The 22,022-nt window shown below is 41.3% G+C and overlaps 2 protein-coding genes, 1 long non-coding RNA gene and 10 other non-coding genes across 20 annotated transcripts in view; 10 read left to right on the forward strand and 3 right to left on the reverse strand.

The window, feature by feature from the left end:
• Window positions 1-28: 28 nt before the first annotated feature.
• Window positions 29-7,322, forward strand: Taf1d (TATA-box binding protein associated factor, RNA polymerase I subunit D). Its single transcript, XM_057768664.1, is given in 8 exon segments — window positions 29-447; window positions 1,627-1,721; window positions 2,270-2,645; window positions 3,961-4,136; window positions 4,664-4,715; window positions 5,444-5,527; window positions 5,529-5,612; window positions 7,285-7,322. Coding segments are annotated over 7 exon segments (867 nt in total). The 5' UTR covers window positions 29-447; window positions 1,627-1,653; the 3' UTR covers window positions 7,312-7,322.
• On the forward strand, window positions 6,248-6,375 carry LOC130874025 (small nucleolar RNA SNORA40). Its single transcript, XR_009057074.1, has one exon. It is a non-coding gene; the product is annotated as a small nucleolar RNA SNORA40 (small nucleolar RNA).
• LOC130874018 (small nucleolar RNA SNORA18) lies at window positions 7,101-7,231 on the forward strand. The gene has a single exon (XR_009057068.1). It is a non-coding gene; the product is annotated as a small nucleolar RNA SNORA18 (small nucleolar RNA).
• A 25-nt stretch (window positions 7,323-7,347) lies between the features above and the next one.
• Window positions 7,348-9,380, forward strand: LOC130873741 (uncharacterized). The gene is made up of 3 exons (XR_009057031.1): window positions 7,348-8,433; window positions 8,845-8,889; window positions 9,317-9,380. It is a non-coding gene; the product is annotated as an uncharacterized LOC130873741 (long non-coding RNA).
• LOC130874031 (small nucleolar RNA SNORD5) lies at window positions 7,364-7,436 on the forward strand. Its single transcript, XR_009057080.1, has one exon. It is a non-coding gene; the product is annotated as a small nucleolar RNA SNORD5 (small nucleolar RNA).
• Window positions 8,130-8,266, forward strand: LOC130874012 (small nucleolar RNA SNORA8). Its single transcript, XR_009057063.1, has one exon. It is a non-coding gene; the product is annotated as a small nucleolar RNA SNORA8 (small nucleolar RNA).
• LOC130874015 (small nucleolar RNA SNORA1) lies at window positions 8,475-8,606 on the forward strand. Its single transcript, XR_009057065.1, has one exon. It is a non-coding gene; the product is annotated as a small nucleolar RNA SNORA1 (small nucleolar RNA).
• On the forward strand, window positions 8,959-9,028 carry LOC130874011 (small nucleolar RNA Z40). The gene has a single exon (XR_009057062.1). It is a non-coding gene; the product is annotated as a small nucleolar RNA Z40 (small nucleolar RNA).
• Window positions 9,381-9,423: 43 nt separating the features above from the next.
• On the forward strand, window positions 9,424-9,545 carry LOC130874017 (small nucleolar RNA SNORA32). Its single transcript, XR_009057067.1, has one exon. It is a non-coding gene; the product is annotated as a small nucleolar RNA SNORA32 (small nucleolar RNA).
• A 141-nt stretch (window positions 9,546-9,686) lies between these two features.
• LOC130874014 (small nucleolar RNA SNORA25) lies at window positions 9,687-9,815 on the forward strand. Its single transcript, XR_009057064.1, has one exon. It is a non-coding gene; the product is annotated as a small nucleolar RNA SNORA25 (small nucleolar RNA).
• Window positions 9,816-9,924: 109 nt separating this feature from the next.
• Window positions 9,925-22,022, reverse strand: part of Cep295 (centrosomal protein 295) — a 43,100-nt gene continuing 31,002 nt past the window's right edge. For 4 of the 8 annotated variants that reach the window (XM_057768655.1, XM_057768663.1, XM_057768660.1 and 1 more), the window contains 14 exons: window positions 20,952-21,111; window positions 20,690-20,833; window positions 15,966-16,115; window positions 15,005-15,111; window positions 14,422-14,524; window positions 13,840-14,085; window positions 12,892-13,040; window positions 12,315-12,453; window positions 11,564-12,087; window positions 11,059-11,196; window positions 10,784-10,868; window positions 10,533-10,616; window positions 10,299-10,398; window positions 9,925-10,226 (listed from right to left, as the gene is read on the reverse strand). In XM_057768655.1, the coding sequence (XP_057624638.1) occupies window positions 10,073-10,226; window positions 10,299-10,398; window positions 10,533-10,616; window positions 10,784-10,868; window positions 11,059-11,196; window positions 11,564-12,087; window positions 12,315-12,453; window positions 12,892-13,040; window positions 13,840-14,085; window positions 14,422-14,524; window positions 15,005-15,111; window positions 15,966-16,115; window positions 20,690-20,833; window positions 20,952-21,111 (2,283 nt within the window). In that variant the 3' untranslated portion in view covers window positions 9,925-10,072. The remainder of the gene's footprint in view (window positions 10,227-10,298; window positions 10,399-10,532; window positions 10,617-10,783; window positions 10,869-11,058; window positions 11,197-11,563; window positions 12,088-12,314; window positions 12,454-12,891; window positions 13,041-13,839; window positions 14,086-14,421; window positions 14,525-15,004; window positions 15,112-15,965; window positions 16,116-20,689; window positions 20,834-20,951; window positions 21,112-22,022) is intronic. The other 4 variants (XM_057768658.1, XM_057768657.1, XM_057768656.1 and 1 more) reach the window with 4 other exon arrangements.
• Window positions 14,617-14,686, reverse strand: LOC130874022 (small nucleolar RNA U2-30). The gene has a single exon (XR_009057071.1). It is a non-coding gene; the product is annotated as a small nucleolar RNA U2-30 (small nucleolar RNA).
• On the reverse strand, window positions 14,829-14,908 carry LOC130874023 (small nucleolar RNA U2-19). The gene has a single exon (XR_009057072.1). It is a non-coding gene; the product is annotated as a small nucleolar RNA U2-19 (small nucleolar RNA).

The raw sequence follows: 22,022 nt of genomic DNA on the forward strand, positions 1-22,022 counted from the left end.
GTTCACGCGAGATTTCGGCTGTCCTAATCCGGCTACCGCGGGCGGGAACGGTCTTTTCGGCGTGGTGGAGGAGGAGGACGCCTGTGTTTGCGTTGGGAACCCGGTCTGGCGCGACCGAACGGTGAGGGCCGAGGGTAGGGCCAGCCGGGGCTTTTTGTCGACTGTCCGTACGGAGTCGGCACTGAGGTCGGGCGAGGCGCGGCGGTTGGGGCCTTGGGCCCTGCTCGGGGCCTTCGGAGGCCGCGCGGGCTCCCGGTCGCTGTCGGGAGGTACCGAGGAGAATCCGGCCAGGAAGGTCCTCTCGGTGCCTTGTGCTCCCTGCCCACATCTCTTAGCGCGCTTAGAGGCTCTTGTCGGTCAGCCCACGGCGTGTGTTCGCACCAGTAGCTTTACACTCGCCACGTGGCCTCCAAACTTGGAGATTCACCATTGTAAAGCGCCATACAGGTATGATTGATTTCGAGATAGCTTGCTACAGTGTAGTTTGCAATTACCTTAGAATTTACACGCAGATATATCGTTGGTACAAACGGCCTAAGTGTGTTACTTTTTGGTTTTTCGAGAGAGGGTTTCTCTGTTTTGGAGCCTGTCCTGGAACTAGCACTTGTAGACCAGGCTGGCCTCGAACTCACAGAGTTCCAGCTTCCTTTGCCTCCCAAGTGCTGGGATTAAAGGCGTGCCCTACCGCCAGCCAGGCTACATTGTTGTTTTGATGGATTAAACAGTTAATGTCTAAAGTCTTAGTTACCTGGTTTTCTTATCCTTCAAGGTTCTGATTAGTTTAGATCTAGAATTTGTGTAGCCTAGAATAATGAAGTTTTTTTTGTATGTGCTGGTGTTTTGCCTGCCTTTTATGTACACCACGTGCGTGCAGTGCCCAGGGAAGAGGACGTCAAATTCCCTAAAACTGGTTGCAGCTCTCCACTCCCCTTGGTGGTTTTTGGAGACAGGGTTTCTCTATTTAACAGGTCTGGTGCCCTGGCATCTGCTTTGTAGATCAGGCTGTTGGGGAACTGAATGCCTGCTCCTGCCTCCCGAGACCTGGGATTAAAAGCATGCGCCGCCACCACCTGCCCAGTTACGGCCCTTTTTAAGCAGCCATGTGGGTGCTGGGAATTTAATTTCGTGTCCACTGAAGTGCAGCCCAGTACTCTTAATGCTAAGCCATCTGTCCAGAGGTTCGTGTGTGTTCTTTCTTAGGGATTACAGGCCTGTGGGCGTTTTGACCAGTAGTTTAATTTTGAGCCACAATCTCAGTAATAATGCTCTTGTTTCAGCCTTCCATGGGTACTCATTGGAATTAGTAATACTATATTAATTACTGTGTGTCTGGCTGGTGGTAAAGTCACTGAAGTGCTCTTGTTAGGTAGATTTAGATAGAAAACAAACTGCATTGGAATGTGGTTTCTTATGCCTGGATTCCTGGCGGTGTCTGGGAAGCCAAAAAGCATACCATCTCATGTAGCTGGAGTTAAGAGAGTTGTGAGCCACCGAGTGTGATCTAAAGTGGACTATCCTCAGATCGATTTTTATCTGAATCCACGTGGTGGTATGGTGTATGCTGAACTTTAATGAAGACTCTTGGATGTTCGGGAAGGTGCATAACACTGAAATTTGTAATTGCAGAAAACTGGGTAAGGCAGAGAGAAAGTGATGGCTCAGTCAGAAGGGAACTCTGACTGCATGACACCTGAAGAAGCTGACAACACTGGAAACCACAGGTAAGGACTCAGAAGGAGACCACTGGTGGGCTCATTCAAATGACAATGCCTATGCCTTTAAGAGCTGGGATTAAAGGCATATTAACACGCCCTGCTAATTGTACTACAGAAAACTCTCCAACCTAAAAACGGGGCATATTCTTAGGAAAACGGCATTTTTTTTTCTGATTAAATTGGCTTCTGTCAGATAGGTAGTGCTTTACTGGTTAAGCAGATTTGTGGAGCTTTTCTCTTGAAAGATAAAATTGAACATTTTAACAAGCTGGTGCTTTCAATATGATGGCTAGACTGACTAACTGTACTTGGTCCATTCTCAAACGTTGGGTATGATTTGGGTGGGCTGTACCTTTAAACTTTGAACATAGTCTTATGTGTCTGTGTCATAGGAGTTCTTGGTTCTCCAAAAAGGAGAGGTCGTTGAGCTCCTTCAAGCTGGAGTTGTAAATACTGCCTGAGCAGCCTCGCCACTCATGGGAACTGTTTCTAGTGATAATTCAGTAATTTAGTTTATTTGTTTGTTTGTTTGTTTATTTATTTATTTGTTTTAGTGATGACTCATCTGAAAGCTTATTTAAAACACAGTATGTTCCTTTACCCACACAAAAGCAAAGAAACCCTACTGCAAAATGTGTCATTTCACCTGTGAACGTTGAAACTGACTCTTCAAGTGACTCCTCTATAGAACCAAGGCCTTTGACTTTAAAGGCTATTTTTGAAAGATTCAAGAAAAAGAAACGGAAAAAGAGGAAATACAAGCCAAAGTCGAGACCAAGGGAAAGACCACCCGGAATAAAGAACACTAGAAATCCTAGGAGGTCACAAATAGATGTGAAACAAATTAAAGACAAAGGAGCTGTGCTTCCATTCTTAGAATCTGAAAATGGAAGAAAACCCTTACCTTGGAAGAAAATTTTAACATATGAGGTGAGTCATTCTCATGTAGGCGGTAAAATTAAATGGAGCTGTTGCCCCCTCCTCCAGTTTTTTTTTTTTAAAAAAAACATTTTATTATGTATACAATATTCTGTCTGTGTGTATGTCTGCAGGCCAGAAGAGGGCACCAGACCTCTTTACAGATGGTTGTGAGCCACCATGTGGTTGCCGGGAATTGAACTCAGGACCTTTGGAAGAGCAGGCAATGCTCTTAACCACTGAGCCATCTCTCCACCCCCCCACCCCCAGTTCTTCCAGTCAGGGTTTCTCTGTAACAGCTCTGACTATCCCAGAACTTTGTAGACTAGATGACATGGTTGTTAGCCATTCTTAGTTAAGGTGTACCTGGAACACACTTGGTTACTTTGACACTAAACAGTGGCTTCTATGTAAAGTCTCTTTCTCTGTCTTCAGTTCGAGTGTTTCTGAGTGAAGTCTGCACTGGCATTTTTTTAGTGTGCATACAGTTTCAGAGAATGATGTTCCAAGTATTCTATGCAGAAAAGCCCTTTAATCTTGTCTTACGTATACCATGCCCAACTTTCATTTCAGTAGCCCAAGTCAAACCTGTCATTTCAAAGCAAGGAGGCATCACTTCCTCAAATCCATTTTTAGAAGTGCCCAAAGGGCTGGAGAATAGGAACATAGAGGATGCTGCTTGCTAGCTGGTCATGCATTGTTAACCCAGCAGCCTTTGCCCAGAGAATGGTACTGCTCACAATCTAGGCAATCTACACTATAATAGGAGCAGTCCATCAGTTTGGGACCACTTCTAAGGTGATTCTGACCTGTGAAATTGAGTTAAAGCTAACTAGGACAAGGGATGTATGTAGAGTTACATAGCTGAAGAAGAACATTTAAGATCACAGGGTCACAGCCATCTCTAACCCCAGTGATGCTCCCTTATGTTCTCTGAGGGCACCAGGCATGCATGCAGTGCACATGTAGGCAATCAGAACACCCATATACATGAAATTAGGAAAATTTGAGTACCCAGATAGTAAGTTTTTCAAATATCTGAGTATTAAATGTAGAAATGCACATGGTCCTTTGGAATTTGTAAACAGAAAGGATTAATGTCATTTTCATGTATATGCATGTACAGCCTTAGCATAGCTTGCCAATTTAGGTTGTCTTTCTATTCATCTTGTTCTTGGCACTGTCTACACCTTCCAAGTCTGGGATTATAGTAGAGCCACCTTGTTCCCAAATCTGGTCCACTTGATTAACAGCCATCTCCCAGCCCCTTGTAGAATTTCAGGCTTTATTATATTTAATTTAAGGAATTGTGTTTTTAAACTTGAAGCAAGCTGTTGCAAGAGGATTTTTTCACCACATTGAAAAACTCAAGTATGAGCACCATCTTAAGGAATGCTTGGAACAAATGCATGCTGGGGAAGATTTAGAAAAGGAAGACTTTGACAGCCGGAGACACAAGTACATGGATGATGATGGTCCTCTTTCTCCCATTGACGAGCCATTGTAAGTTGGATCTTTTTTTTTTTTTGGTTTTTCGAGACAGGGTTTCTCTGTGGTTTTGGAGCCTGTGCCTGTCCTGGAACTAGCTCTTGTAGACCAGGCTGGTCTCGAACTCACAGAGATCCGCCTGCCTCTGCCTCCCAAGTGCTGGGCTTAAAGGTGTGCGCCACCACCGCCCGGCTGTGTAAGTTGGATCTTGAAGAATAATTTGTTCCTAGGCTTGTGGTTTGTGTTTTTATTTTTTAAGGTAACTTAATGTGCAATTCCACATTTAGCTATATAGCTTTGGCTGGGCTTGAACTCATTACCTCTTTTCCAAGTGCTAAAGACATATGACCTTTCTAGACTAACCATCCACTGATCAAATGCTGAAGCAGTAACAATTTCCACCACGTTTAGGATTGTTTATGTTAAGTAGATGCACAGGGTATCAGTTTGGAGACAGGATATTATGTATTCCTTAGAGTATAGGTCTTTGTAGCATCAAAATATAATAAGGTAAGATTTGTGATATGTTTTTAATATTACAGAACAGAAGATGAGGCAACAAGTCCTGAGTCTGAATGCGATATCAAATTGGTTGTAAGTGATCTTTATTAATTTATGGAATGTAGGAGTTGTATACAGTTGGTTCTATAAAAATTTTGTTTTAACTTAACATAGGAGAAATAAGAATGGAAATACCCAAGGATATTTGATATTGAGATTTTTTTCTATTGCTGCTATTAATGCTTATCCCCAATGTTGGGATTCAAAGCTCAGGGCTATGCATTTACATTATGACAAGGTACTCATACTCAGGGTATGTTCCTGCGTGCATGTGTGGAGGCTGGAAGTCTGTATCATTTCTTAATTTTGTCAGATAATATCAATGAACCCTGAGATCACAGACCAGTGAATTAACATCCTAGCACTTTTCTTTCTTCTGCTATAGGCATGATTCCATTCTTAAGATTTTTTTTTGCTTAATAAATTATTACATATTAGTGTTTTGCCTACAGACATATTCATGTCTGATAATCTGGGGAGGTAAAGAAGAGGTCATATTTCCCTTGGAACTGAAGTTAAACACATGTTGGTGCTTGGAGTTGAATATTAGTCTTCCATTAGGAAGATAAGCAAGTGTTCTTATCTCTGCACTTACTAAAATGCTTTGTAATTAACATTTAAGTAGTTTGATAGATGTGTGGGCTGACAAATGAGAAAATACTGTAGATGTTAATTTGGACTTTGAAATAATAGATGTAGCCCTCATCCACCTGTCAGTGGTGAGCTTAGTTCCTAACAGTGATTTTTTTCTTTAAATGCAGCAAAACAGTTGCTTCATAATAAGCTCAGAATTTCCAAAGAGAAATTTAGAACCAAAGAAGACCAAGAAAGAATCTGCATTCTCTAAAAAAAACTAAGGGTAAACATACTGCACAAGAGGGCACGCGGAACGGCATGGAAAGGAGATGTACATCTGACTTATCAAAGAAGGTAAAGAACACTCAGAAACAGAGACTTAATAGTAAGACATGACTACAGGTGTTTCATTTGGCAAGTACATGAAGAAAGGACCGGAGGACCGGAGCCAGCCTGCGAAAGAAGCCACAGAGGACTGGGAAAGCAAATACTTAGGAATTTCTTTTTAGAGCTTGGATACTGGAACATTAAAAATTGTGATATTGATCCTGGAAGAAAAATGCTAATAGGAAATCCTATACATCTTTTTGGTTTCAGGAACCCCAGCCCAGTGACTGGTTGCAAAGTTCTTAAAACAGAATCATATCTTTGTGAGTGTTTAGCTTGCATCAATGTGTGTATACATCCTTGTATCCAGGGCCAGAAAGTATCAGGGCCCTTGGTTTATAAGATGGTTATTAACCAGCCATCTTGTGAGGTGAGGGATGTAAGCTAAATCACAACCTCTAAGAATGCTCTTCTGTGAACAAACTTTTCATACACGCTTTGTCCCAAACATAGCACCAGGACGCTACAACCCGTGTGCTAGCTTCTGACTAGGTGTGTAGTTCTTTAGTCAAAAAGAGTGTGCCTTCCCCTAGGATGCTTCATACATCCTGTGGTCACAACTGTAAAGCTGGCTTTTGTGTCAGATTTCTATGGCCTTGGGCAGCACTTGTATATGTTTTTGTTCAGCTGGTGGACAAAGGCAGGCTAGACAGGTGCAAAAATAAATCCTCTTTTGCAACCCAGAACTCATTGCTCAATATGAGTTTTGATACATACAAGAAGGAATATATATAATTCAGCATCAAAGGTATTGATGAGGTTGGTTCTTCAATATCCTGGACATTTGAGGCATAGGTATCTAATATGATGAATGTTTCTTTTTTAAAGGCTTTATGAAGTCAGAATTGAAGATACCTATGAAGGGATGTTTGTTTCAATGTAGTAAGTGGCATATTGTCAATTTCTATCTTCAGAGTTGTGTGAAAGGGGAGTGCTCCAGCCTTCAGTAAATCCTGGAGCATGGTCAAGCATGCATTTTTAGAAACAATTTGAAATGAGAAGTTTAGCAGGTGAAGGCTATAAGGCCTCATACTGAAGTTAAAACATTACCTGTAAACGTTCTGAAACATTGTATAATTACTGCAGAAATTTGTAACATTAATCTCAAATTAGTATGTGCCAGGCGGTGGTAGCACAAACCTTAAAACCCAGCACTCTGGAGACAGGTGGGCGGATTTCTATGAGTTCAAGAGCTAGTTTCCAGGACAGCCAGTGCTGGACAGAGAAAACCCTGCCCTAAAAACAAACCAAAATAAATAAGTAAATAAAGTAATAGTATATGTGTACTGGTGATTATAACAGTTTGGTAAAGAATTCTTACCATGTGATAAACTGATTAGTATTTGAGAACACGGCCCTCTTAAGAGCCTAACCCTGTTCTGTGATGACTTTTTTTGTGATTTCCTTCAGCTCCTATTTGTAGATGTTCATATGTAGGCTTGGCAATGATTGCTTTTTGAGGTCTATCCCGATGGGGCTTCCCTAGTAGCCACACATCGTTGGAAACGCCTCATATAGTAACTTGTGGTTGCTTGACTCACAGAGCTGCTCGTGGTTAGGTCTGTGAAAGGAACTACAAGACATGTAAAAAGTTTGAAGCAACAATATATCACCTTTTTTTTTTTCTTTTAAACTTCAGGCCCTGGTATGCCTTCACAATGATTAGTATGATGTTAGGTAAGTCTGGTGGCACTGTATCTTGGGGAAGTATAGTTACAGTTCAAATGATGAATTAAAACTGTTCAGCTGCTGAATGATACAGACATGAACTAAAACTTAATTCTGATAGAACTGACTACAGCTATTAACTCTGGACAGTGAACTTAGTTTTCATAACTGGAAATCCAATCTTAAAATCTTATGTACTATTCTAGGAATGAGTAAGCAGAACTCTTCAAACACACTGGTAAGTGAAACTGAATCCTGTTGGTTTTTATTGTGTTCTGAGCAAAAACAATTGCTGTATGTATAGACTAGAAAAAACGTTTCTTTGTGCTTTCATGTCATGCTAAGTGTCTAGAAATGATGTTTGAGTTCTTCAATGATACACTCCTGTATCCCACTCCTGTAATCCTAGGAGCTGGGAGCAAGGATCAAGTTGGGGAACAGGGAAACTTGCTGAGTAGGTAACTCACTAGATAAAGAACCATCTGTCCCAGAGTACCACAGTTCAGAACCATTGCAGCTCAGGCAGTCTTGATAGCCAAACCTAGGATCTCTGGCTTCAGTGAGAAACACTCAACCAGCAGTGTGTGTTGCAGTTTACATAATGCAGATACATTAGGCCAGTTAATGGTTTGATTTGGGCAATTTTCCAGTGGGAGTGGAATGAAGGCTGAGATGGAATGCTGCATAAACTGAACAGCTGACAGCCCATCCAGCCTCCTTAACATGTGGAATGTTTGTAAGATTTAGAGGAGATAATGATTAGGACCGTATCATTAGTTTCTTCATTAGGAACACCAGGCTGAGGGTTTAGGAATTGGCACTGCATGGTATCTGCACTCAGCAGTCCTTTCCTGCTGGTGTGTTCAAAAGACAGTGCGATAGAAATTCACTATCTGGCATCGTTGGTTTCTTGGCTTTGTGCAAGATAACCTGGTATTTCTAATGATACAGTTATTTTATACTGATATGCGTGCGCTGTGGAGGTCAGAGCAAGTTTGATTGCAATGTGGGTTCTAGGGAGTAATTGGTCTAAGCTTGGTGGCTAGCATTATCACCTGCTTGATGAAACTACTCTTTTTATTCGTAGGGTGTCAACAAGTGAGAGACCTGGCTTAAAATGGTAAGGCTCCATTTCTGTTTGCTTCTAGATGGTTTTATTTGAGCCACATTCTACTTAAGATGGGCACTGTCATTCAGTGTCCAGAACTGGTAAATGTGGCTAAATTGAGACACAGGTCATGCTTCCATCACAGTAGATGCATTACAGTGGTGACAATGAGGCCTGTGACATTTGCCCACTATAATCTTGGTTTGAAGACATGTTAATAATTCATTTCATAGCAGCTGGAGAGATGGCTCAGTGGTTAAGAGCACTGCCTGTCCTGAGTTCAGTTCCCAGCAACCCACATGGTGGCTCACGACCATCTGTAATGAGATCTGGTGCCCTCTTCTGGCCTGTAGGCATACACGCAGACGGAATACTGAGAATACTGCATACATTCATAATACTTTTCTGTGTTCAATCTTTTAGGTTCCTAAAGTAAATTGGTTTGAAGAAGGCACCAGAATTGTTACGGTAAGATACTAGCTTGAGATGATAGACTGAAATTTGCTGCTCTGGTGGAAAGACACTACCAGTGAGAGATGATGTTGTGATGATAGACAATGTTCAACTGCTCTGAATGGGCTGAGTGAAATAGCCTTTCTGAACATCATCTTTTGGTGGGTCTCTTCAGATTCCGTATATGCAAATATAACCACAAAGGATCTTTGAATCTGGTGAACAGTGTTGGAATGTGGCTTATATATGTGAGCAAGACAGTCTGGCTTCATAGCCCATCTGGCTATGAACTAACAGTCCTTCTCCCAAGGGCCATGGTTTCAGACAACATTTAGTGCACGGAGCAATTTAAGATGAGAACTTTCAACACAGATAATTTGGGGCAGTGGATTTTAGGATACTTAATGAGTAACCTCAGTCCTTATTACACATTTTCCCACAGGTGAAAACCTTTGGATTAGTCATGGCTGTTCTGGCTTTTTAATTCAAGGAGAGACGACAACAAAAGGCAAGTAGTAGTAGTCAAGTAGTAGTCATTTAGTGTTGTAACGGTCATTACCAAGGCTTTGAGAATTCAGTTTCTCATTTGCTGTGGACATGACCATAAAAAAAAATTACCAATAGGTTGTCTATGTGCTACTTGGGTAGCAGTTAACCTGTTGGGGACATTTTATTCCTGATGACTAAATTCCTATGGTTATGTTAGAATGTTCAGGTGCTGACCTATACCTTATTCTTGTTATACAGGGCTAAAGAGTACAATCAGAGTGAAAGGTGCGTATGCAAGAACACTTCAAAGAGGGCTTTGAAGAGGGTCATTTCAAAGAGGGCTTGTTGGACTGTGAAACCAAAAGCTCTTTACGCTGTGACCAAAGATAGATGTTCTTCACAGAAGAAAGCAGGCACTTGATAGTGTTGTGTTTTTCTGAGAAGATAACATGCATTCCCCAAGTCAGAAGCTGTAAGCTTAACTTAATTCTTTTTTAACTCCCTTCAGAAATCTGGAAAACCATGTGATTGTGACTCAGGATGGAGAACAATGGAATCAAATCCCTTAAATAAAAATTTATTTACAATAAATAAATAATTGTCTAGTTTTATACATTAAAAGAAAACTCTACACAGTTTATAGGAAGTCAGCATGTATTTTTGGCTCGAAGTTTCTCTAGTGTTTTCTGTAGAAGGAATGAAAATTAATTTAGTTTTGTTTGAATTGTTTGCTTTTTAGAGGGATAAACTGGCTCCTGCTCACCTTATGAAATTCTTTTGCCCTTGCTCTACTTTGGGCATAGGCTTCTTGCTCTGTTTTTTCTTCTCTTTGCTGTTTTACCTCAGCTAACTGCCTGTATAATCTGTAAGAAATGTACATGGGATTAAATGGGCATTAATAGCTAAATACTACAAGTAAGTAACAATGCCCATACCTTAGTGCCCTTTGGTGTATGAGGGCTTGTGTAGTCCTTCTCTCTTCAGGGAGAGGTGCTCTGACTTTACTAACACCCTTCCGGCGGCTCAGGGACAAACCTAAGATGGGTTAAAGGATTTCTTTAGGGTCTTAATCTCATATTTTGGCGAGCCTGGTCTACAAGAGCTAGTTCCAGGACAGGCACCAAAGCTACTGAGAAACCCTGTCTCGAAAAACCAAAAAAGAAACATACCTGTTGTGAGTTGAGTTTTATTCCGTATCTCTCTCTGTCTCTGGTAGGATCGCTCCATAAATGTCTTTTTTCTTTTCATTGTGACTGCAAATTTTTTAAAAAAGGTCTTTACAGACATCCTCATTTCAGTTTTAAACATTAGGGATTATTTGGCTAGGCAGGCAGATCTATGAGTTCGAGGCCAGCCTGAACTATACAGAGAAACTGTCTCAAAGAAAAAACATTAGGGGCTGATAGGATGCAAGACTTACCTGAAGGTGCCACTTGGGGTTGATCCATACAAGACTCTACTAATACAGCTCCATAAACAGAGGTTTCTGTTGAAGATGCACCTGCCTGATTTTGAGAAAGTAACTTTGTTTTGCTGTGTTTTCTAGGCTTTGCTAGCATTAAGCCAAATCTTGGGCCCCCATTTTCCTTTGCAGACAAGGTACCACTAGGCAAAGTTGCTGCTAGCACCAACTCCTATATAACTTTCAGTTATAGATGCTGCAAGCAAGTCCTCCACAGGGCTAAGGACATTTACCTGGGAACAGCTCTGTGCTTCACTGTCTCTCTCTTCAAGGGTTAAGTTAGCAAGATCTGTTTCAGCAATGCTGATGTCACTGGTGCTTACTAGGGTGAGATCTGGTTCTTCCATTATACCATAGCCAGATTCTGTTTCCTGTTTAACAATTCAAAGAGGAGCATGTTTGGGTTGATACAGCATTTGTCTGCAAAAGCCCTGTCCTGGAACTTGCTGTGTAATCTACCTGCCTCCCCAAGTACTGAGATTAAAGGTGTGTACCACCTGGTTAGATAGTCTTTATAAAAACTCAGGACATACAGGGGGAGCAGTGTGTCCTTAGTCTGGTTTTGAATTCTGACCCTTTTTGAATCTTTCGGCTGGTCAGCACCTGCCCATCTCTGCCTTCCTAGCATAAAGACCACAGCTTGTTGCCTAACGAACTGAACCAAACTTGCATGGGTATTTTCAATTCTGCTGAAAAGATTTCTCAGGAAGAGGGTGCTGTTTTACAAAACACGCTTACCCAGACAGGAATAGAGCTCGGAAATGAATTCGTAATGTGCTCTGCTTCCGATAGCTGCGATGGGTTTGTGGTTTCAGTTTTAAATCTGTTGTGAATAGACATCTCATTTTGAACACTCAATAAATGAGACCCCTCGGAGTTTTCTACAGGTGGATTTATAATAGCTTCATTCTTATCTTGAGTGAACCTTTGGCTTTGTGGCACTGTAACCACTTTTCTTGACAGCTCCTCAAAGCCCAGCATAGAGGTAGAAGAACCTGGAGAGTTCCACGGGAGGTGTAACTGATTAAATACAGTGGAACCATCAGGAGAACTGCAGACTGGATTCAGGTTCTCTGTTGAGGACTGAAAATGAACATTTTTTTTCTTATTTTGTAGTATTTCTGACTGTTCAGAATAGTCATGGTTTTCCCTGCCTTGGGAGGCACCTCTTGCTTCGATGCTGTAAATACTTGGTAGATCAGCATGTTGGCTTTCCTGTGAAGAGAATTCTGGTAGAAGCTGCTTGAAAGATTGTTCAGGTCCTGCAGTAAAAAAAAGTTCACAGTCAGTATAAATACTGGATAGAGGAAGTCACATTTTAAGTAGAATGCAAACAGGGTTTTATGGCCTACAGTTTTAGATGGGAAAGTTGATATATAAGCACAATAAATCACCAGGGTTCTGAATAACAAATACTTAAGTTAGTTAAGTATATATTACATAATTATAAACGGATCCTCAAAAAGGAAAGTCTTGGGCTTTCACGTACCTTCAGCAGCAAAACCCTGTGTTGTAGCATGAGCTAGACTAACATCAGGCTGCTCTGAATTGGCCCTAAGTGCTGTGAAGCAAGCTGTGCTTCTGGAGGATTCCTTAACATCGTGTTTCTTAGAAGATTCGGAGCTCTGCTGGAAACAAAGGCTGAAATACTGACTCTATTATTATAACAACCCATACCCTGCCCGGAATGATTTAATTGCTGTGAGATAATTAATCACTTCCTCTGTAAACCTACTTAATGCTGAGTGTGGGGGTTGGGATGGTGAAGGGAACAAGCACCTCATGGAGCTACAGACAGTACTAATAAATCCTATAATTTGTGTTGTCAAATGGTCTTAGTGAACTCTTGTCAGCATGCTTACTGATGTCAGTATGAAAAGTGTTTTCCTCCCTTGGTGTTGAATGAGTGCAAGGACTTATTCAGTCTAACTTCCCAACCCCCTGGAAAGACAGGCTGGGCGTGGTGGTGTGCACCACCACATGGGTCAGCCTGTCTTGGCAACTTAAGCTTGGACTACAAAAAAAGAACAGAATGAAACAAATCACTTATGTAAACTTTAATTTACCTCATGAAAGTCTCTGTTGTCTTGAGAAATCCCAGAGGAGAGTGGTGATAACTCAAAATCTAGATATGGCTTCAAGGGTTTAAAGAGCTGGTGATGCAAATGTGGAAATACATGTTCCAATTCTGGAAAGTCAAGGTCCACACCTGAAACTTGGAGGGAGGGAAAGAAAAGGAAGGTTTAGTGAGACTTGGAAAAGGGTTCAGACATTTCTGATACAGCAGGATCACTTCCATTTGTTTTCCATGCTTAGTCATGATTGTTACTGGGTATAAGTGGAATCTTCTAGTAAGTCTAGAAACTAAAATTCAAATCTCCACTTTACCAGCTTCAGAGGCTTCTATGGTTAATTAGGAATGAAAGCCGCATAAGACTATCTGGGAAATCTTAACTATAAGCTTTGAGTTCTTGCTCAGCTCACTTCATGATTAATAATGTAAAATGAGAAATGTTCACTGTACTGTCTTGTTACTGGGGTGCATGTACTGGATCTTATGTGCAAATCTCATTTAATTTCAAATTCTTCAAGGGTTTCATGGCAGGAATCTCACTCAAATCCCTGCCTTAGTTGTAGGGAGATGCTTCCATTACTCTTCACACTTTTTTTGTTGTTTAAATGTGTTTGATGTACATGTGCATGCCACGGTGCACCTGCCACAATGCTTGTGTATAGGACAGCGATAACTTCCAGAAGTCAGATCTCTCAACCATGTGGATTCTGGGGACTGAACGTAAGGTGGGTCATGGGTTGACAGCAAGTACCTTAAATGTCAAGCCATCTGGCTGGCCCCTACTATTCTCCAGATGCCTTGTCTCATAAATGCCCTCAATATCTATGCCATAAATGATGTGCAGGTGATAAAGAATACGAAGCTCAAACAATACTTAAAACTAAAGACTAAACTTAAAACTAAAGGTAAAAGCTAGAAAAATATTCTTTAAAAATTTTACCCTGCAAGTCTCTTTTTTCAGGTATCAAATTTGCTTCATGTAAATCCTTGTCTATGATCTGTTGAACATGTGTGTGATCGGATGCCTTTTCTTCCTCCTTAGGCAATAGAGACTCATTAACACCCAAGGGGTGCAGCTGCTGATAAATTACTGGCGTTGAAGGCACTGCACAACTAAAAGGAGAAGTCTCTTCTTGTTTAGTGGTAGAGTCTTGTTCTTGAAGCTCCGTCTGTTCTGAAAATGACTCTAAAATTTGAGTTTAATCAAAACATTTAATTAACATTTGTAACACATTAATTTAATGGCTGGCTACTTCCTCACAAACATGTCATAGCAGTATAATTGCTGAGACTGATGCAACCAAGAAATCTGTTCAGAGAGATTTCCACTAAATGGGAAGATGTGCCAAAGTGCATGAGTGACTTGTTTATAGTATTCTATTCAACACTGATGTTTTCCTTTGTAGGCTTGAGACAGCTTTCCCCCAAACACACCACTAGGACACAGCATGGAGAAGCAGTGCTTCCTCCATCACCACACTGGCATGCGCTCCTTCACTGCATTCGCAAAGTTTGATAGTACCTGGATCTGTAAGGCTCAAATCTGTGACTTCATAGCTTAAGAAGCTTCCAGTAGAAACAGTTACTGAAGATAACAGCTCCTGAGACATCTCTTGTGTTTCAGCCTAAAATTTCAAAGGCAATATTGGATCATAATGTAATGTATCAGGGACAACAAGAAAAACCACAAATGATCAACAGTGCTAGTTGTTAATTCTGAGCTCAGGTCAAGTGTAGAAACCTTCATAGTGACAAGGTTCAGTATTAAAGCCTTTTCATCATTGCTCAGAAATGATTCTCTCTCTCTCTCTCTCTCTCTCTCTCTCTCTCTCTCTCTCTCTCTCTCTCTCTCACACACACACACACACACACACCCTTCTCTCAGCACACACAGGCCCTAACTGTTTTAAGCTATTTTGTAGTTTTGCTTCTCAGAACTGTAGAGATCACGCACCAAGCAGACCAAAAGGTCTTCTGATGCTCAGATTTGGCTATTTTCATCATTGATCCACCTCAGTAGATCTCAGAGAACAAAGTTTCTAACAAACTAAACAGAAACACGGAACCAAACAGCCCAATATAGTACACAAAGTAGCATCACTGACCTTGTCATCTGGCTTCCCAGCTGGACCCAAGTATGTACTTGCTGCTTCTTCTGAGACAGCATGACTCAATACTGCATGATTCTCAACATCAGATTCCTTGACTTTAACTGAAAGATGGATTGGAGGGTTCAAAACAGGGGTAGGGGAAATTAGGACAAAGTAAAATTTTAGCAACAGAGAGTATCATTCCCTACATTTCTACACCTTTTTATATTTTTCTTCTTAAATTGTTGCCTTATCTCTGGCCACTGGAAAAAAAATACCAATTTATTTATCGTCTATAATACTCATTAGGGTAATATTGATTACTTTAAAAAAATTAGTCACTGCTAGTCTAGAGGTAAAACTCTTTAAAATATTAATTAAGAGTCGAGAGAGTCAAAGGAAAAAGAATATCAAAATATCAAAAATGACAATGTCCTATACTGTAGTTTCACTGTAACACAAAATGCAGATGCTGGAGTCAGTCCCTCTCTCAGAAACCCTCTAGAAGCTACAATTCACATATCAACTATTTGTGTTTAAACGAAGCTAAAATAAGAAGAAATTGCAGAAAGATAACTACTAAAAAGAATGTTACAACTAATGGTATTGGATCTTTTTTAGGTCAGCAAGCAATATTATACCTTCTTATCTATAGCTTCATGTCTGTATGTATCCATAAATTCAAAAGCAAGAAAATCAGCTTTGGTTGCCACTGGGTGGTGGAATTGACTGACTTTACAATAAAGATTTTCTGTCACCTGGGAGACAGAAGCAGAAGAATGAGTTCCTGAACAGTCTGGTCTCCATACATCTCAGCCTCACCCTCATGACCGTTAGTGACTACATAAATCAAGAGAGCATGGGTGCACCACAATCATCTATCAACAGCCACCGAAGCTACTTACCACTACTATACAGACCCCAGCAACCACTTTTTATCCACATGTCCTGTGTGTAATGTAACACTTCAACTTACCTGCTTCATCATAGTCATGGCTTCTGCTGTTCTGGGCAGGTGGTTGGTGACAACCAAATGGGTCACATGCCAGTGGACTCCCCAGGAAACTTTGTTCTCTGCTTACTGAGACCCTTAAGGGGTCTCGATCTTGACAAAAATCTGATTTACCTGGGGAGAGGGGAGGAATAACCAATTCATTAAGTTCCAGTTAAAACTTAAAGTGTTTGAGTGTTTTGCCTGTTTATGTATATATATTCGTAGCCCATGTGTGCAGTGCCCTTGGAGGTCAGAAGGGGCACTGACTCCCATGAAGCTGGAGCTAAAATGGTTGTGTGCTGGGGACTAGAAGAGCAGGAAGTGCTCAACCCCTGAACCACCTCTCTAGTGAATAAATGGCCTTTTTATCATATAATAGGTAATAGTTTTTGAAAACCTGAACTCTATTGCCCCCTTCCCCCACTCCCCTTTCCCTATCCCTACTCTTCTTCTCCTCCCCCCACTCCATTCCCCCTCCCTCTGGATACTGAAGCGCAGTACAAATTCTCTGCCCTGCGGGAAGACCAAGGTCCTCCCACTTCTATCTAGAAAACCTGAACTCTTAAAGTGTTGGTGGTTTAGTCAGGCTTATAAACTCTTTTAGTCCACCCAGATAGTAGCCAGGCTTGGGCTGGTATGAGAGACTTTCCTATTGAAAGTCTTTGATGAAAATGCCCCACCTTTTCCATGAAATTCAACAGTAAATAAAACTTTGGGGGGGGGTGGCTGGAGAGATGGCTCAGAGGTTAAGAGCACTGGATGCTCTTCCAGAGGTCCTGAGTTCAATTCCCAGCAACCACATGGTGGTTCATAACCATCTGTACTGAGATCTGGTGCCCTCCTCTGGCGTGCGGGCATACATCGAGGCAGAATGTTGTATACATAATAAATAAATAAATCTTTAAAAAAAAATTGGATCAACAGAAAATACAGAACCAAACCAAAAACTAACTCTTAAAGTAACTCCAGTACAAAAGTAGGATGTTACCAGGGTGGCATGTAGGAGGAATCACAGAGGAAAAGGTGACTTTCTGTTAACTTCAATTGGATCATCAAAAATTCAGAATAAAAGAACATCATTCAGCCGGGCGGTGGTGGCGCACGCCTTTAATCCCAGCACTCAGGAGGCAGAGGCAGGCGGATCTCTGTGAGTTCGAGACCAGCCTGGTCTACAAGAGCTAGTTCCAGGACAGGCTCCAAAACCACAGAGAAACCCTGTCTCGAAAAACCAAAAAAAAAAAAAAAAAAAAAAAAAAAAAAAAAAAAAGAACATCATTCAGTAGAATAAAAGAATTAAGGAAATTTATCCAGAAAGAAAAAAGAGAAAAGAAAAATCAATACAGACTAGTCTATCCCCTCTAACTGCCCTGCCCATATGTAATTTCAATCAAGCTTTACTCTGTAAATTAAAAAGCACTGCAAGGCTTTCCCACTCTTTTCACAACCAATTTTCACTTCTTTGGGGGAAATGCCATTTTTATGAATGACCTTGTTTAGCCAGGCACACATATGTAATCTGCAGATGGTCTGAGCTATACTGCAAGGCTCTGCTTTCAGTCAGGATTGAGTGGGAGTGTGCATGGGTGGGTGTAAGAGCTCAAAGAGGAGAACTAAGTAAGCGTGGGGATTTACTGAGTGTTAGGAGGACATCAAGGGAGGGGCCAACCCTTAAAGAGGAAGTGGAGTAATGTGATTTTCTCTTTATACAAGATGGCATTTTGTAATCTCAAACACGATTCAGTTAACTACTGGAATCAGTGACAAAGACTTTCCTCATAATCATTCTGAATTAGTAAACTAATTTCTGAATGGGAAAAAGCTCAAAGCTAGTCATAAAATCCTGACTCATTTCATGAAACATATCATGCTCATTCCTACTAAGAACAGAAAGGCATTGAATCCTAACGGGCCTCTGTTTCCCTGCCTTCACAGTCTTTCCAAAAGAAACAAAGGTTTGACCCAAATGGCTGATATTAACATTACCCTCCCATGTACCTTCTTAAAGCAACAAAAAGCTGATTTCCTCCTAAACAAGACCTGCTTTGGTAAATTTCATCAAGAAAATTTATCTAGTGACTCTAAAATCTAAAGGCTGTTAAGAAATTCTAGGATTTCAGGAAGTAATTTTTAGGTATTTGGACATGATAGTATAGTAAACAAATAAATATGTTCTAATTGTTGGTAAAGACAACATTTTAGGCATCATTATCCTATAAAAGAAAAAGATCAAGGCCAGCCTGGGTTACACACTGAGTTCCAGGCAAGACAAAACTACAAAGTGAGAACCTATTTAGAAAGAAAACAACTAAAATATTCCATTAACATGTAGGGAAGAGTAGTGAGAGCAGATGCAGAAGGGAAAACAGAACTGAGTTCCATTATTTGAAATGTGTCAAATGGTGGACATGAAAGGAAGCACTGTGTCAGAGTGTGAGAGAGAGAGCAGACTTGGCCACAGCACGCTGCCCTTGCCCATGTGTGAGAGAAGCTGGGGTCAGTGCACACTGCCTTCCCATGTGAGAGAGAAGCTACTTATTCTGGGAAGAACACCCTGGCCCCGAGACAAGAGTCAGACACCCTGCCCCTAACTCAGGAACTGAAATCCAACCAATTCCTGAGCACGAAAACTAACCAATCCCATAGTACTACTATCCGTGTAAGCATTACAGCTCTGATGGAAAGTGATCCTGGCAGTCTGGAGCCAAAGAGTACCACAAAGTCACCATAAGAACAGTAACTTATAGCCCTGCTCCAGGGCTCCTCAATGTAACAACTCTGTTCCAGCAAGGGAAGGTTACCCTAGTGAAGTTGTTACAACTCTGCTCACATCCCTCAGAGTATAACAACTCTGTGCTCCTTGGGGAAGATTTCCACAGAGAGTGTTACAATTCTGCTCAGTTCTGCTCCAGCCAAAGATGTTATTTCTCTACTCTGCTGCATTCCAGCAAAGGAAAGTCTCACCCAAACCTTATTCAAGAGATTTATTGGGAGAGTGGCTGCCAGAGTGGAAAAAGGCAGCAGCAAACTGAACAGATACAGGGTTTATATAGGGCTTCTTAGGAGTGGAGTTTTCCAGGGTGGAGATTTTCAGGATGGGAACTGGTCAGATTTTAATCCCCTTAAGCTTGGACAAGTTTGACTGGCTAGATTTCATGCCCAGGAATTGGTTGGTTTCATGCTCAGCTCGTCAGGGGCAGATGTGGCTCTGGTTTCAGGACCAAAGTGTGTTTCTTTCATTGGCTCTGGTTTCAGGGCCAAGGTGTGTTTCTTTGGCTGGCCCTTTTACCCTACACTTTGAGCTTGTCTCAAACTCAGGAACTGAGATCCTACCAATCCCCACTCTGAAAATCTCCACCTTGGACAGCTCCATCCCTAAGAAACCCTATATAAGTTTGGTACCAGTTTGGGGCTACCATTTTCCACCCTGGCAGAGGTAGCCACTTTCTTGGATTCCTCCCTCCTAATAAATCTCTTAAGTGACTTTCACCAGAGCAGAGCTACATCTCTGTGAGAAAACCCCTTAGCAAAGCAGAGCTTTAACTGTTAGACCCTTGAGCCACACAAGGGGCCAGACCCCTCCCCTGAGGACCTCCAACTGCCAGGTTCCACCCACAGAATAACTGCTAGACACTGCCCCCAACCCTACAGAGTAAAAAGCCCAGGCTCTGGACATGAAACGTCACCAATCTCCACTGTGGAAAGCTCCACCCTGAAAAATTCCACCCCCTTTCCAAGAAACCCTCTAAGCCCTACATCCTGTTCAGTTTGTTGCTATTTCTTGTCTAAGAAGAGGCAGCCACCTCCTGTTTTCCCCCTCCCTATAAATCTCTTGTGTGAAGTCTGTTGTGCGTGCGATGTGACTTTATGGTATTCCTTGATTCCTGGGTGCCAGGATATCTTTCCATCTAAGCTGTAGGGCTTACAGTAACAACTTTGGTCTGAGCAGGGCAGAACTCTAACAGCTCTTGCCAAGCAGAGAAGGAGCAGGGCACACAACTGTAACACTTTGGCTGGGAAAACTTTTTCCTTGCTGGAGTAGAATTGTTGTATTTCAGGAAGCTGAGCAGAACTGTAACATTTCTCTGGGGATACCATTCCCTGCTGGAGGAGAGTTGTTACCCTTGCATTAGGGAAATCTTTTCTGGAGAAATCATCCCCCACTGAAACAGAGTTGCTAACACTTCTGTTGGGATACCTTTCCCTGCTGAGCTGTAGATAGTCCTTGGCTTCTGACTGCCAGGATAACTTTCCCTTAGAGTTCTAATATTTACAGTTTAGTGTATACTGCCTTTACCATGTGAGACAGAACAAAGCTGCAGTGCTATATTTTAAGTCAAAACTTTAAGTACTTCAATAAATTCTATGTTATTATTATTGTATGTATATGTGATATATGTGAGTGCTGGTGTGTGTGTGTATCACAGCAGGCATGTAGAAGTCAGAGAACTACATTTAAGGAGTTGGCTCACGTTTTCCACCTGGGATCCAGAGATTGAGCTCCAGCGGTCAGATTTGTATAGTGAACAGGAAAATACTTTTTACCTGGCAAGCCATCTCTCTGGTTCCAAATTTTAAGATTATTTTTATGTAAATCAGTATCTCTTTTTACAAGTACTCAAAGACCAGCTCTTGAATCTATTTTAGCATACTGAAAATAGGTAGAAAGCTAGCAGACTAGTAAAATGCTGAATTTTGCCACACTGTACCTGGCATGGAAGTCCTGCCACTTGCTGGTGACTCCACCTCCTGTATCGTACTAAGCTCATGCTGGTTTAAGTCCAAACCACATTTCACTTTGGAGACAGGTGGCTTAGAGGCTCTACCACTCAGATCTTTGCCCAGACTCTCACCTATCAGGTCAAAAATAAGGTTAAACAAATGAAACATTGTGAAGACACAGGAAGCTTTTCTTCAGTCAGCAGCTGCAGGGATGATGGCAATGATAAAAAGACAACAGGGACATCTCACCACTGTGTTCACCATGGACATCTGCTGAACGTGGCTGTTCACCACTAGACCCCTCCTCATCAGAGACTCCCCAGGCAGGGGCTTGGACGAGAGGAAGCCAACCTCTGAGCTCATCTATATTCTGAATTTTCAAGTCATTTTCTCCTGTGGATTTCCTTGCCTGAAAAAGTGGATATGGGAAATGGGGGTGATCACCTGAAGAACTGACATCCTAAGTCAGAACACAGCGAATTACTAGCTTCACCACTACATCAGTTCTCTGCAAGTCGCCTGCCTCATGGCCCCGACGAAACACTTGGAAAACACCAGGAATTCACTATTTTCTTTTGTTCTGTGACTATAAGTTCCTGTAACTATTTCCATAGTGGAACATGTTATTCAGGAACACCTGAACCCATATCCCCAGGTACAGCTCATAATAAACATCTCTGTGTTTTATGTTGGCAGACCAAAATTGAGTCATACTTCCAACACTGAAGGGAGGACACTCCTAGTGCAAAAACTACAGCCACACATCCAAGTCCTAGCTCCCTCTGCATCTGTTGACAGACTAAACCTGAATGCTTCTGTGTTTCCTTCTTTACATTTCCTTTACAACTCTAAGACTTTTAACTTCTAGACCCAAGTGCCTCCCAAACATCTATGTGCTGCAGAATTCTGTATTAAAAGACCTAAGAAATGGCCTAACATAGAAGAGACTCATTCATATTCATGAGAATAGATGGCAATATCTGAGTGACCACACCAGTCTTCTTAACTAAAATGTAAGCAGTAGGTCTGCCTCTATCAGCCTCCAACTATGCCAGCTATACCATATGCTACTTAGGGAATTTGATTCACATACAAATGTCAATGAAGTCATTAGAGAACAGGATCTATCACATTATGAAAGACATCTGTTAACTAGTCCTTTTTACAATTTTTATCTGTGGTAAATTAAGAATCTACTGCAACAAAGCTCAAAAATGAAAATGGATATTCTTTAATGATGACTATTTAAAATGACCCTATGAAGTAGATAAATTTTTGTTTTAATTTCCATACTCACAATAACCAAAGAAACGATAGTTT

Source organism: Chionomys nivalis, chromosome 4 (genome assembly GCF_950005125.1).
Source record: "Chionomys nivalis chromosome 4, mChiNiv1.1, whole genome shotgun sequence".
Lineage (NCBI taxonomy): Eukaryota > Metazoa > Chordata > Mammalia > Rodentia > Cricetidae > Chionomys > Chionomys nivalis.